General features: G+C 40.3%; 1 protein-coding gene across 1 annotated transcript in view; it reads right to left on the reverse strand.

Annotated features, from left to right (window-relative positions):
• The window catches only part of PLCB1 (phospholipase C beta 1), a 641,577-nt gene that overhangs the window by 159,803 nt on the left and 466,043 nt on the right, over positions 1-15,731 (reverse strand). The window contains exons 11-12 of the mRNA XM_045009836.1: positions 13,279-13,436; positions 8,010-8,092 (exon numbers count right to left, since the gene is read on the reverse strand). Coding sequence (XP_044865771.1) covers positions 8,010-8,092; positions 13,279-13,436 — 241 coding nt within the window. The remainder of the gene's footprint in view (positions 1-8,009; positions 8,093-13,278; positions 13,437-15,731) is intronic.

Here is a 15,731-nt window from a genome sequence, read left to right on the forward strand (position 1 = left end):
TGATCTGTACTGTATGGAATTGTACCAGGAGTATGGGAAATGAAGAAACCCCCAAAAGATGCAATGGCAAAGGACTTTATTTACAAGATAAAGGAGGCACATAATACCTTTGAACATTCAATATGCCCTGGTCTACACTGCGGAGGGGGGAGATCAATCCAAGTTACGCAATTTCAGCTATGTGAATAACATAGCTGAAGTCGACGTACTTAGATCTACTCACCATGGTGTCGTCACACTCGCGTCGCTGGAGTACAAGAGTCGACGGGAGAGTGCTCGGGGATTAATTTATCGCGTCTAGACTAGACGCGATAAATCAATCCCCTCTGGATCAATCGCTGCCCGCCAATCCGGCAGATAATGTAGACATACCCTATGTGTTAAGCAGGAAATACACAAACTGATATTTCTCCCTTTACTTAGATTGTGAAATTCTGGGAGAAGGATCATTCTTTTTGTTTTGTGTATGTATGACACCTACCACAATGCAGTCCTACTCTATAACTGGGTCTCCTAGGCATTACATATAACAATAGACTATTATTTGTGAACTGTTGCCAGTGTGCCTAATGCTGTATCAGACATGCATAAAGTCACAGTCCTTCCCCAGAAGAGCCTACAGTCTAAAAGATTGTAAAGAGGATCCAGAAAAAGAAACCTTGCTAAAAACACTATTGTAACTCTGGCAAACCACGTGCCAACTCTTGCCAAGACTGCAGGTATTAGCTAAGTATGAACAGACTCACTGTTGAAGACCAGAGAAGTTCACCTGTATATTAGTTTTGCTCAAAATAGGTATTAGTCTTATAAGAACGTATTTAGTGTTTTTTACTCTATGAGATGCTTGTAAATTGCATGCATTAATCTCACTTGCAATGTCGGTATTCCATGTGATAAGAAAATCTGTAGATTTTGCTTTATAACTTTGAAAATACCCACATGCATCCGACGAAGTAGGTATTCACCCACGAAAGCTCATGCTCCAAAACGTCTGTTAGTCTATAAGGTGCCACAAGACTCTTTGCTGCTTTTACAGATCCAGACTAACACAGCTACCCCTCTGATACTGAACTTTGAAAATGTTTGCTCTGAAATAGTGAGCCCAGGAGTGGGAATCATCCCCCACTCCATCTGCCCATCCAGAAGAACTATCAAAATCAGATGGGCCATCCAGGGACATCACCATACAAAGGACTGGTTAATGGCCACATCACACCTGGGAAATGCTACATGCAAGGAAGTTCCTCCAGTCCTGTGGACTTGAAAGCTGAATGAGGGAAATAAAACAAAAAGTTTCCATCTCACTCTTCCCTGTTTGAACCCTTACAGGGCCAGAGACTCTAAACGGAGGCAGAAATCCCCAGGGTTCTCCCTGAAAGACACTTGGAATTGACAGATCACTACAGCTCCATCACTTTTAGGATTTAGATGTTAAACCATTTGTATGTATACGTTTACTAGCTTGAAGCTATAAATAATTCTTATTTCTTTTTCCTAGTTAATAAACCTTTAGCTAGTTTATTACAGGACTGCAAGAGATGCTGTCTTTGGTGTAACATGTAGGGTACCAGTTGATCTGGTCTCTTGGGACTGGAGGCAATCTGAATGTGGTGTGATTTTTAGTATAAGTGACCATTTATCACTAAGGGTAGGTCTACACTTACCGCGTGGGTCAACGCGGAGAGTTCGACTTCTCGGAGTTCGAACTATCGCGTCTAATCTAGACGCGATAGTTCGAACTCCCCGCGTGCTCCGGTCGACTCCGGAACTCCACCACTGCAAACGACGGTGGCGGAGTCGACCTTGGAGCCGCGGACTTCGATCCCGCGGCGTCTGGACGGGTGAGTAGTTCGAACTAGGATACTTCGAATTCAGCTACGCTATTCATGTAGCTGAATTTGCGTACCCTAGTTCAACCCCCCTTCTTAGTGTAGACCAGGCCTAAGTCCAGTTTGTCTGAGTGGCAAGATAGACTGGAAAGGCTAAGGGGACTGTCTTCACAGACAGTCCCCTTAGCCTTTCCAGTCTATCTTGCCACTCCATGGCAAGACTGCAATTGTGATCCAGGAGTTCACATTTGTTACTGGCTTGGTGAAATCTAAGTTTAGAACACACCATCAGTTTGGGGTGTCTGCCCTGAGGTAAGCACTCAAGGCTGTGAGCCACGCCGGAGAGCATGACATCTATTAATATTTGTAATACTAATTCTAGCAGAAAACGGCAAGGTGAGTTTGCCTTTAATTAAGTTTAATCTTAAAATGGGTTTTAGAGGGATACTGTCCAAGGATTACTTAACCTTTTAGCTGCTAGGTCATGAGAATGTTTCTAATTATAGAGGTGTCTGCCTTCAGATTTTTAGATATCTTATATTAATCTGACTTCAAAACTCGAAGTCTTTCTGAGGCCTTTCCAATGCTTTCAAGAGTCTAAATGTTTCACACACACCCCCGCTCCCATTTTGTGGGTCCATTTCTTAGTGCTGTTTTTTTCAGTATGCTGCCTTTGACCGCAATATTCATTACTGAATGATGATGTATCTTAACATTATAATTATTTTCTATGCTGTAAAACCTACACACAATACTGGATGCCTTAGTGAGTCATTAATGACATTCAGTTTTTATGATTATTATCATCAGTGCCAAGGACCTAGTCATGGACCAGAACTCCATTACATAAGAACATGAGACTGGCAATACTGGGTCAGACCAATGGTCCAGATGCCAGGTGTGTCAGAGAGAATGAACAGAACAGGCAATTATTGAGTGATCCATCCTCTGTAGTTCAGTCCCAGCATCTGGCAGTCAGAAGCTTAGGGACATCCAGCACATGGGGTTGTGTCCCTGACCATCTTGGCTAATAGCCATTGATGGACCTGTCCTCCATGAACTTATCTAGTACTTTTTTGAACCCAGTTATACTTTTATGCATCCCCTGGCAAGGAGTTCCACAGGTTGACTGTGTATTGTGTGAAGGAATACTTCCTTTTGTTTGTTTTAAACCTGCCGCCTGTTACTTTCATTGGGTGAGCCCCTCAATCTCATGTTATGGGAATGGGTAAATAACACTTTCCCATTCATTTTCTCCACACCAGTCATGATTTTATAGACCTCGATCACATCCCCCTTTAGTCATCTCTTTTCAAAGCTGAATAGTCCAAATCTTTTTAATCTCTCCTCATACAGAAGCTGTTCCATAACACTTATTTTTGTTGCTCCTCTCGGTACCTTTTCCAATTCTAATACATCTTTTGGAGGTGGGGCAACCAAAACTGCATGCAGTATTCAAGGTGTGCGCATATCATGGCATATCATATATAGTGGCATTATGATATTTACTGTCTTATTATCTATGCCTTTCCTAATGATTTCTAACATCCTGTTGGCTTTTTTTAACTGCTGTTGCATATTGAGCAGATATTTACAGAGAACTCTCCACAATGACCCAGAGATCTCTTTCGTGTGTAGTAACAGCTAATTTAGATCGCACCATTTTTGATGTATAGTATGTTTTTCAATGTGCACTACTTTTCATTTGTCAACACTGAATTTCTTCTGCCATTGTGTTACCTAGTCACCCAGTTTTGTGAGATTCCTTTGAAGCTCTTCATAGTCTGCTTTGGACTTAACTATCTTGTATCATCTGCAAACTTTGCCACCTCAGTGTTTACCCCGTTTTTCAGATAATTTATGAATATATCAAACAGCACTAGTCTCAGAACAAATCCCTGGGGAACCCTGCTATTTATCTCTCTCCATTCTGAAAACTGACCATTTATTCCTAACCCTTTGTTTCTTCTCTTGTAACCAGTTAGTGATCCTTGCGAGCACCTTCCCTCTTATCCCATGACTGCTTCCTTTGCTTAAGAGTCTTTGGAGAGTGACCTTATCAAAGGCTTTCTGAAAGTCTATGTATTCTGTATCACCCTTGTCCGCATGTTTGTAGACCCTCTCAAAGAATTCTGATAGATTGGTGAGGCGTGATTTCCCTTTACAAAAGCTGTGTCGACTCTTCCCGAACACCATCTATGTGTCTGATAATTTCGTTCTTTACTATAATTTCAACCTGGTACTGAAGTGAGGCTTGTCAGCCTGGAACTGCCAAGATTGCCTCTGGAGCCTTGTTTAAAAAAACACGTATCTGGGCTTATCCATTGTGCTAGGTGCTGTACCAACATAAAAAGACAATCCCTGACCCAAAGAGCTTATGATATAAAACTAGAAAAAACAGGTTAATACAGACAGATGGGGGAGGTATGAAGGTACCTGTTTGAAAGTTTAGCAAATGGGCAGTGCAATTTGGCATCATGGGCCAATCAGAGGCGAGCTTTGACAGCTTGACAGTGCAAGAGAGATGATAAGTAGGGTGGGGATTGACTGTGAAGGGCCTTGAAATTGAATACAAGCAGCCAATGTTTGATGTGATAGAGAAGAAGGAGCCGGTGGAGGAATGCAAAACGTGGCCAAAGCATCAGACTAGGAAAATTATCTTAGTAGCAGCATTCTGAATGGATAGGAACAGGGCAAAATTGCCTTTGTCCAGGCCAGAGAGAAGGTTGTTGCCATATCAAGACACGAGATGATGAGAGCCTGGATAAGTGTGTTAGCTGTCTGGATGGGGAAAAAATGCTGCCTCTTAGAGATGTTGTGTACAAAGAATCGTCAAGATTTAGACAGAATCTAGATGTGTGGACAAAGAGAGAGAGGTCAGACTTGAAAATGACACGCAGGTTATGGTTCCACACATGTTGGAATAGTGGTAAGGAAAATGGAGGAGCTAATTCACATGGTATCAAATTCCATGACGTTTAAGTCCTTCTGGGAAAAATGTTGAAAGGTAGTAACAAATATTTACCTCAGGTGATCTAAAAGTCACTAAGAAAAATTACATGACCAATGCATACAGGGTAAAATCATGTACCAGCTGAAGTCAATAGCAAAATTACCATTGACTTTGATGCAACTGGAATTTCACCCAAAATTTTCAGTGAAGACAAATCTAATAGCTGAGAATTATAGGGAAAATTCTGGTCCCACAGAAATAACTGGGAGTTGACTTCCATGAGACCAGGATTTACATAAATTCTCCAGAAGTGGAAGCTATGAAAGTACTTAGCATTATGAACTGGTAGTTAGGCCTGAATGATCATGAAAATCTAGAAGAAAAATAATGTTCCATCTAAATGGAAAGGCAGAAGAAGCATTCCATGAAATTAGATGAGGGATTCTCTGACTGGCATGACTAATTGCCGTATTCTCCAGCAACTTGTGAAGAAATAAAAGTCTCATTATAACATGCAGTCAAATAACTGGAAGTAGCATTTGGAAAAGGCAAAATTAGAAGCTGCACACATTAAATGGGATAATTTATTGCAGCAGAAAGTTAACAACAACCAATACCAATAGTTAATCAACCTTAAAGCCAAATAAAACAGAACACATTTGATATTGCTTTCCCAAATATCCTTTGTTAATAACTTGTTATTGTCATCGCAACACATGAAAGAGCACTGCAGATAATACATCTAGGGCCTGATTCATCTCTCTATTACTGCAGTTTTATGATGGTGAAACATCATTGATTTCTATGAGGTAACACTGGCATAAAACTGGAGTAACACAGTGCTAACTACTCCTGATTTTTCATCTTCCTGGAATTTTACAATATATCTAGCTGTGATTAAAATTTAATCCCATTTTTAAAAGATATTTTGGCATTTATTTTACCTCTGAAAATAATTGTTTTCTTTTTTGCAATTAGAAATTTCATTGTTTCTTTAAAATAAAGCGGAGGCTGGCGCTTTGGAAAAGAGCTTATCCTTAATGCTTTTTGTTTAATCTTTAGACCTGAACAGCTGAGCTAATAAATAGGTCATAATGCTGAGTCTCCTATTTGCCTTTTCTAAACAAAGTTTGTTGATAGTTTTAAAATACAGATTTAAAGAATAAGGCTCAAGACAAGCATATTCCTTAAAGACTGCGGGTCAGATTCAGATGTGATGTGTAAAGTGCTGTAAGTTATACATTAGTGGGCATGTGTAAAGGAGTCTAATTGAGTGTCAGCTGGTGTAATTTACATAGGAGCCGGAAAGAAAGAAACCAGTGAAAGAAACTAACAGGTGTAGGATAAAATAGGTCACCCCACAACTTCAGCTCGTACAGTACATTTCTCCAGTCTCTCAGAGTGAAAGTGACAAACTGAGATTTCCTTCCACACTCTTTGTTACCTTTAACCACACCTTTGAATTTGGTCACATAGGTACATTTCAAACGTCTGATCATCCAGGGTTCCTGATTTCTTTCTCCAGTGGAACGAGGGATTGATACAAAGGGGTGATTGGAGAGGGAATGGCAGCAAGACCAACAATCAGCATAGTTTCAGGGTTGTATGGGTCAACTGCAGATGAAATGGGATGCATGTGATGTTTCCCTCATTTTTTTGGTGACTGTTTTGCTATGATGTAGAGACAGCCTAGTTCAATGGAATCTTAGATTCTGCTAAAAGGGAGGGATGAGTAGCCATTTCTCTACATTAATTTTGTTCTGTAAATCAATCAGTGTGGGCAATGAAGAACAGTGCATTAGTATCCACTGTACAGCAAATCCATCTCCTTTTCATTTTATCTTTGTCCAATAGCACAAAAAGTGGGAATCCCAAAATCTTTCCTGACTCCATGACTAATCATATAGAAGTTAGAACTCGGGGGAGGGGAAGTAGGGGTGAGAGGAGAGAAAGTTTTTCTTTCATAGGAAATTTTTCAAGATTTCAAAATTTTTTCAACCAAATTGGCACAGACTATCAAAATCTTGAAAATTTGCCCAAACCAAAAATGTGAGGAAAAAAATTGGTTCCGGTCAATCAAAACATTTTGTTTTATGTTCAACTTTTTTAATGAAAAAAATTACCATTAACCTAAATTTCTAAATGAAAAGTCATTCCAATCCAAACAAGCAGAACGTCTTGTGTCGAAAGTGTCGAAAAGTGAGATGTTTCAACAATTTCAACACTTTCTTCCCAAAAGTTTTTTAAATCGGGAAATTTGTCAGAACTCACCCTTTCCTGCAAAAAAAAGTGTTGGTTTAAACAAATCTGCATTTTTTGCCAGAAAAAGGTTTTGTTGAAACATTACTGACCAGCTCCAATACATACACACACGCGCTAATGCCACTTTGGGGCTCTCCACTAAGGGCTTGGTTACACTACTCGCCGGATCGGTGGGCAGTGATCAATCCAGCGGGGGTCGATTTATCACATCGATAAATCGACCGCTGAGCGCTCTCCGGTACTCCACCAGAACGAGGAGCACAAGCGGAGTAGATGGGAGAGCGTCAGCTGTCGACTTACCACAGCGAAGACACTGCAGTAGGTAGATCTAAGTACATCGACTTCAGCTATGCTATTCACGCAGCTGAAGTTGCTTATCTTAGATTGACCCCGAGCGGTAGTGTAGACAAGCCCTAAGACACCTACTATGGACAGCTTCCACTCTTACTTACACATGTGCAACCTTCAAGGAAATAGCTGTGTACATTAAAACATATGATAGAGCATATTCTCTAGCTCTCTCTCTCTCTCTTTCATTTTTGTTATGTTTACTGTCAATGGGAATTTCACATACTCTGCTGGAGTAGAACCTTACTCCAGGAGCAAGCCCATTAAAATCACTGCGGCTACTTGGGCAGAAAGATACTATTAAACCTGAGTGCAGGTGGCAGAATTTGACCAATAATTATTAAAACATTCCCCCCTCACATGCAAGGCTCCAATTCAGCGAGGTACCTAAGCATGTACCTAACTTTAAGAAGGTGAGTAATCTCATTGAAATCAATCAGACTACTCAAGTACTTGAAGTTATGCACATGTTTAAGTACCTTAAGGGCTTACATGTAGGATGACAAATTCAGTAATTACGATGATTGATGATAATGCTAGATAACAAAAATGCTAAATAATCTTGTGTCTTGACATTGTAACACTATAATAAACATTGCAACACTGTAATTACTTACGAATCCACATGGTTTTCAAAGGAAAGGAGGATCGGAAAAGGCGATGTCTTAAATGCACACTCAGCAATAGCTTCTATTACTTCCTAAAGAAATTAGGACACAGATAGGTTACAAACCTTTATGTCTAAATGAGGTATATTTTGGTTCCTGATCTAACTTATCTATCTGTAAAGCAAACACAAAAGAACTCAGTACCTTCCAAAACCATGCCCAGACCTTTTATTCTGAACAACCTGAAAGCTCTGGATGTGCTTTTTCAATCTGATCTACAATCTGATCTCCAAACGGTTATAAACTTAAAGTGTTATCTCATTCCAGATGTGTTTTTGTGCCTCTCTGTGACTGAATCAATAGCTTATTGTAGAACTTTTTGTAGGTCATGATTCATTCCATGCCTAAAGTTATACCTTTCATGGATCATTTTGAATAATCAGAATAATCATGTTTTATTTGACAAGCCTGTTGTATCTTCTAAGTAGCACTTTTTTCTTTTCTCGTTTGTTTCTTTTTTTTTGTAAAATCCGTAGTAAACTGATGCACAAATTTTCAGACCTCTCCTTCCTGTTTGATGTGGGAAAACCCTTCAAGGCACAATATAAAAAAGATTGTTTCATTGAGTTTTAGAATCCTATTGTGTAATAATCTATAAAAGATATGATTCAGAAATGGAACCATTTATTTGTAAAGGCTGCCTTTCAGCTTTGACTGAAGATGGCAATAGTTTATCTACCAGAGGAATCATTTTATGACACGAATTTTAGCTGTGTGCCCATTTTATCCTATATCAATGCACTTATTGTTAGAAATAATTCACATTTCCCTCTTGAAATACAAACCTGCTTCCAGGTGAATGTGCATTAGCATCGAAGGCTGTTATAATCATACAGTGATTAAAAAAAATCATGAGTCAAGCACCAAAAATCATACAATTGAATTCAAAATAATGAGGCTTTTTTAATTTAGTGAGAGTTCTTTTTTATTTGCTTTCTGGCTTTTGAACTTTCCAAGCTAATCTATACAACCACGAGGGTTAGAAATTAATGTTATTTTAATGAAAGCTGAGATTCCAGTGCATTCACACAACTCGAGGGCCTAGGGCTTTAAGAAAAAACACCAAATATAGCGAGAGTTGGCAACATTGAGTGTATATCCTGATATTTATATTTTTCATGTCTCTACAGAGACATCAAATTATATCTATACTGTATGGAGCAGATCCTCACCTGAAGTTAATGGAGCTATGACTATTTACACCAGCTGAAGAACTGATTCTACAGCTATATGACTTTATACACATGTATACACGCATACTCCCTATATAATAAATAGCAAACTTTACCACTTAACTATCTCACTGGCACTCTGACCATCTCTACCAAAATTACTTCTCATGCTCTAGCCCCTGAGCAGCTTCAAAAGCCATTTGTTTTTTCCTATTCCCAAATGTGGAATCTTCCTCCACAGGGCCTCCCATGGGTCAGTTCTATCTAGCAATGGGTTTCTGGTTACATGTTTATTTGCAGAAGTAAAACTGATAAATTAATGATACATAAGTAAGTAAAGTCGGATATCTCGTGAACCATGAGAGCTAGCAACAGACACTGCATACCATTGGACAATACGAAATACCTCCTTGTAGATGAAACTTGCTTCTAGCTCAGGTAGATCACAAAATACTGATGTCACCTTACATTTGTGACACTGGGTGGGATTTTTTTTATTAGTGCCTATGCGACCTAGGCACATAAGTCCCACTGAAAGCCAATCTGGCATTTGCACCTAAGTCACAAGGATCTTTTGAAAATCCCACCCATTATGATCTACAGAAAGGTTAGTTTAGATCTTTAAGATGTAGTAGCTCTACTCTTTCCTTCTCTTTAGACTTCACCACTCTTGCACATGGACCGCAAGAGATCCTGAAAGCATAATAAAAATAATCAAGCTGCAGGCCCTCAAACTCTAGTGCATAGATCTATTTCTTATTTTGTAGTAGACTCAGGCCAAGTAGCATTCTACGAAATGTTCTTTCTAAGAGACCTGTGACTCATGTCCAGGTGAAAGCGTACAGCATGTGTTACATTTCAGACACCTGCTAGGGAGAGTGAGCAAAATTCTCTTCTCATCTCCGCACAATAGTATGGATAGCAGTGGGAGCTCTGCATGTGTAGGAAAGAGAAAGATAAACACCCCATTGTGCACTTGGAAGGAGAACTTTGCTCCAGTTATGGACTAGTTCTGTATAGTCATATGAAACTACTTCCTCAGCTGTCATTGCAACTCCTAAGATGGGATGAAAATACTGAATACAAGGGGAGGAAATGAAGTGAGGGGAAAGTCAACTTGAAAAGGTAAGAGCTTGGACACCCTACTGGGATTGGCTGAATCTGTACATGTGAGATTCAAACATTGGGTCAATGAAGTGATGGGCCCTTTTTGAGACACTGGGCTTTCTGCATCTTCAAATTTATACACAGATCCACTTCAGTCAGTGCAGAAATGATGCTAAGATCCATGTTTCATTGCAGCAGGAGCATGACTCACTTGAAATGATTCTCCAAAGAACAGACACAAAAAGTACATATATCTAGAAAGCAACTCCTGGCTTTGACAAGAGGAATATGGTTGGTTTTGCTAGAAGGCCATATACCTGCAGTGGCTCCCAATCTGCAGCAGACAGAAGCCTCACAAATTGCTCTGAGTCATGAGAGGAGACAAAAAAATGAATGAATGAAGTTGTCTCAAAGTGAATTCATATTACTTTTTGTCTCTACACTTCAGAAAATCTATTTATGTCAGTCAAAACCGATGGTCTGAGCAAACAGCATTGCCTATGACAGCCATGCCAAAAGCACAAACTGTTCAATGCCTTAGCACTCAACATCCAGAGCCAATGATCGTTCAGAACTGAGTCACACACCTCTGATGCGTTCTATCTACTGCTTTGCTCCTTCTACCTCAGCCAGCATACACTTTAGAGGCGAAAAGAGAAGCAGCAAGAAATAAATAAATACGTGTAAAAGGACATTTGCATTAGGGGTGACTGAAAGGTTCTGATTATACTCAAACTTCCCTCCCACCCACTTCAGATGCCAGCAAGACGTGAACTGGATCCTGAAATCTCCTGGGCCCAATTCTTGTGTATGCTTTAAAAGAATCAGACAGATTTTTCTTTATACTCTTGTACATGGCTGACGAGAGATTGAGAACCACCTTATTTAATTAAGCAACTTTCAGAAACCAAACTCTACACCCATCAGCATCAACTGTTTTCTCAACTGTGAAACGGGAAGGTTAGTAATAATAGTGCCAGGGGTTGTATTTTACAATTTCCTGTGACTTAAATCTATCAGCAGAGAGTTAGAGAAAAAGAGTGAAAAAAGCAGAGAAGCAGTGCAGTGCAAGTGAAATATAGGTACTTTGTTGTCGTGTTACTTGGTTTTTAAGTGAATGACTATCAAGACAAGAAAACACTTGTCCCTCACAGTGAAAGAGATGCACACAAAATCTGTAGCTGTTAAAGTGGCCAAGCCTATCACCAGTAATACAAGGATACTTCATAGAAGGATGATATTTTCCCAAATGTCGTCTGCATATTAGTAAGCCTAGAAATGTATTTCCATATACATTTATGGAAAAGAAGTACCTAAAGTTAACAGTATCAGAGGGGTAGCCGTGTTAGTCTGGATCTGTAAAAGCAGCAAAGAGTCCTGTGGCACCTTATAGACTAACAGACATTTTGGAGCATGAGCTTTCGTGGGTGAATACCCACTTCGTCGAGGCATGCATCCGACGAAGTGGGTATTCACCCACGAAACTCATGCTCCAAAACGTCTGTTAGTCTATAAGTTGCCACAGGACTCTTTGCTGCTTCTAAAGTTAACAGTAGGTATTTCTTTCAGAACTCTAAAATGCTGCCCTTACATAGCATTTTAGATAATGTACTATTACCGCTATCTAGCATTTGTGCTGGAGGCACAAAAACTGCAGATCAAATACATACTGTAGACTGAAAGTGAGATAGCATTTAGCCAATAGACATTACTGCTGTGGACTAACATTTACTATTGACGACAAAATGCATGAAATTCAGAAGCCTAGAAACTCTCTCTCTCTCTCTCTCTCACACACACACACACACACACACACACACACACACACACACAGAGATGTTTTTGGTCATACTTGCTATACTTCAGCTCCCATCCCCAAATAGCAGCTTTATCTTCATGAGACGATCAAACACATTACTGGTAACTTTTTAATCGATTATGACAAATGCTCAGGTCCCACTGACACTGTTAATGCCTCACTACCTGGATGGGCAGCCCACTGTCATGCTAGTTCTTGCTGCCTTCTAAGCTTCAGCATTTTTGTTTCCTGCTTTCCCCACTAACCCACTGATTCCCAAGCTGTGGGTACCAGACAGTTCAGGGGAATCATGGGAAAAACATATCAAGTGTCACTGAAAGTGCCAGGGTGTTGACAGCTTTTGAATGCCTGGAGGGGAAGAGGTCCTCTGCCAGGCTGTGTGCACTCCTGCCTCCTTTCTCCCTCAGGGGATGCTATACAGAAGTTCTCCCTGCAGGCCTTTCTGCAACCTTGGTGCTAATAGTCAGACCTGCAGGGGGAAAGGAATGAATAAAGCTGCAGGCCACGGAAAGGAGAGAAAATATATGACAGCAAACTTAGCAGGGAGTTAAGAGTCCCTGCCAGATAGAGAAGAGAGGGAGAATTGGAGCTTTGCCTCCTTTTCCGTCAAAATCCTCATTCAGGCCTTCTTCTCTTGCTTGGATTCATTTTGTCATGGCTTCAGTTCCAGCTCTTCAGACTCTGGCCTATGCAGGATCCCCCTGCTCATCTTCTCACCTGTAATAAGAAATGTGGCCACATCCCCTCTATCGTCAGACAACTCCACTGGCTCCCCATTCACCTCAAGATTCGGTTCACACTTGCCCTCCTTGTTTATAAAACCTGCCACGGACTCCATACGTGTCTGTCTGCTCTATCATCTAGCATTGGCCTCTTTTCTGTCCGAATGTGGCATCTCTCCACTCATGATCTTCTTCTTGCAGCTCTGGACTATGGGAACATCCTCCCTCTATCTGTCTGTTTCCACAACTCTCCACCTGTTTTCAACACTCATCTAAAAACATCTCTTTGTCACTCAATTTCTCTTTGTACGAAGGTTTTTAACTCTGCCATGTGTTGGGACACATTTTACATGCGAGGAACTACCCCAGATAAACTGATAGTGTGTTGCCTCTTATACCTTGAAGGATATTTCCGTTGTCATGGTGAATCCATGTGTAATGACGGGCTCTTCTTCTGCTGTTCGTCCCTTCCAGCAGTCCAGCTCCACACAGCGGCAGCCTGACAGGAGCACTTGGCGATACATCTCCACTGAGGAGTTACCAGCCAGCTGTCCAGCTGCAACAACATAACAAGGACATGAAACAAGGGGATTCATTCTGGGCTGCTGGGGTAATTATAACAAATTTACTAATAATGAGTGCTAATAACGTCATTCCCCCTCTGGTGACAGGCAAGCTGTCAAAGACATCTTAAGAGCATCAGATCTAAATGAAAATGACTTAACACAAGCCAATGCCATAGCCCAAGGTTTGTCTTTATTTACAATGGTGTAAATCAGGACCAACTCCATTGAAGGCAATAGAGTTACCCTGATGCAAAGCCACCAGGAGTCTCAAATCAAAGCCTGTACAGACAGACAGACAGACACACAAGTCAATGTGCCTCATTAGTATTCTCCTATCTTTTAAATGTTTTCATATTTCAAATGGCTGATAAACATGCATCTTCGACATCAGTGAGATTTTCTGTTATAATTGCAAGGCTTCATAAACAAGGTTTTAAAAAGTTCCTTGCTACCGTTGCCTTCAAAAGAAATTGCTCAGATCCCCAATTTAGCCTGAATTCCACATTAATAAAAAGCTCTTTTTAAAGTCTCATTTCTAAAGCACGTGTTACACTTTAAACAAGCAACACAAGATACAAAGGCTACTCCACAAAACTGGGACAGTAGACCTCTTTTTGTGGTAACACACAAGACAGTGTAGTGCAAGAGAAAATCAACAGCTGTACAGTCACTCATGGATCAACAGTAGCTCCCAAATCAATACTTATCATACTAATCACCACCGTTATTTGGTTAGTTAAATTTCCCAAGGTGATGCTGCACTATGTATTAAAAATGTAATTATATTACCCGTTTGCAATACTGATGTTTTGTAAAATTAAAAAAACAACCAACAGCTTTTTCTCAAACATGGAGACTTTAGGGGAAAAAATGTCCTCTCGTTTAAATCAAATTTTTGTGTTTATGAAAAGTTCTGGGCTTCCAGCACTGGAAACTCAATCTTCACAATAGGTTCAGCTCCAGTAATGGCAGTGCAAACATCCTGTGATGGAAGACTACAGATAGTGGAAGAATGGTCCAGTGAGCAGGATGCCAGCCTCAGACTGGGAAGACCTGGGTTTAATGACCTGCTGTGCTACAGACTTCCTGTGTGGCCTTGGGAAAGGCATTTAATCTCTTTACACATCATTTTCCCATTTGTAAAATGGGGACAGCACTTCCTGACCTCGTGGGGTTGTTGTGAAGATAAATGCATTCAACACAGGGAGGTGCTCAGATACTGTGATAACAGGGGTCATATAAGTATGTCAAAGAGATATATAATGTACCTGTCGATGAATGCACTCCTCATTCACCATTTCTGTGGTCCTCCTGTGGATAAGCTCTCTGTCGGGAGCTCAGCTCCTCTGGCAGCTCCACTCAATTTAAATGTCTACTTTCTATTTTCTCTACACTTTTATTTTAAATCCACATTAAAAATAATAAAAAGCCCTCCTTTTTGAAAATGCTTATTTAGGGCTGGTGCCTGGGATAGACAACTGAGAATGGGATTTTTCAAAGGTGCTCTGTGCTGGCCTAACTCTGCTTCTGAAGTTTGAGAGTTTTTCTCTCATTTACATGTGTTTAATGCACTTGGTGTTTATATGAACCTGGCTCCCTTCAATTCTTTCTCCCTGCCTCACTGTTATAACCCTCCCCACATTTCACATCTCCTTTCTGATTTCTTTAAATGTTTTCCCCTTTGATTCTGCACCATAAGTTTTCAGAAGCAGATGGATGCACAAGCAGGTAATTCTTGCTTGCAAACATACACTGTGCATGTAGTCACACCGTCTGCAATGCACAATTATCCACTCCCCCTGCAGAATGCCTAATTTGCACAAGCACATATTTGTTTGCAGCAGCATGCACATTTTGTGTCTGCATCTTAAGTGTCTGTTTTTGAAAACTCAGCTCTAAATGTTTGGGTCCTCTGATCTATGTTGACTGAAAAGCTGTATGTATTTACAGCTGTTTTCCTTTAGGTTGTCTTTGTTTTCCCTCAAAGCAGTCTGAATTTTGATGAATGCTACTGGATTTCTCAGGAGACTATTGTCCATCATCTACTGGTTTGCACCAAACATTTTGGACTTATGAAATCCTTGACCTCGGAAGTCTCTAACTAAAGCATCACATGCACTGCTTGCCATATGACACTTATCCACGTTACCCTGCTAACATGATTCAAATCCTCTTTGGAAGGATCACCGCTAAGGGTGATAGGATGTTCAGTGTCCATGAACATTCAGTCCTCAGCAAGACTGCCAACCAATGTGTAAAAACAGTATCAATTGGTTTAGTGCTTT

This window comes from Mauremys mutica, chromosome 3, assembly GCF_020497125.1.
Source record: "Mauremys mutica isolate MM-2020 ecotype Southern chromosome 3, ASM2049712v1, whole genome shotgun sequence".
NCBI classification, from domain to species: Eukaryota; Metazoa; Chordata; order Testudines; family Geoemydidae; genus Mauremys; species Mauremys mutica.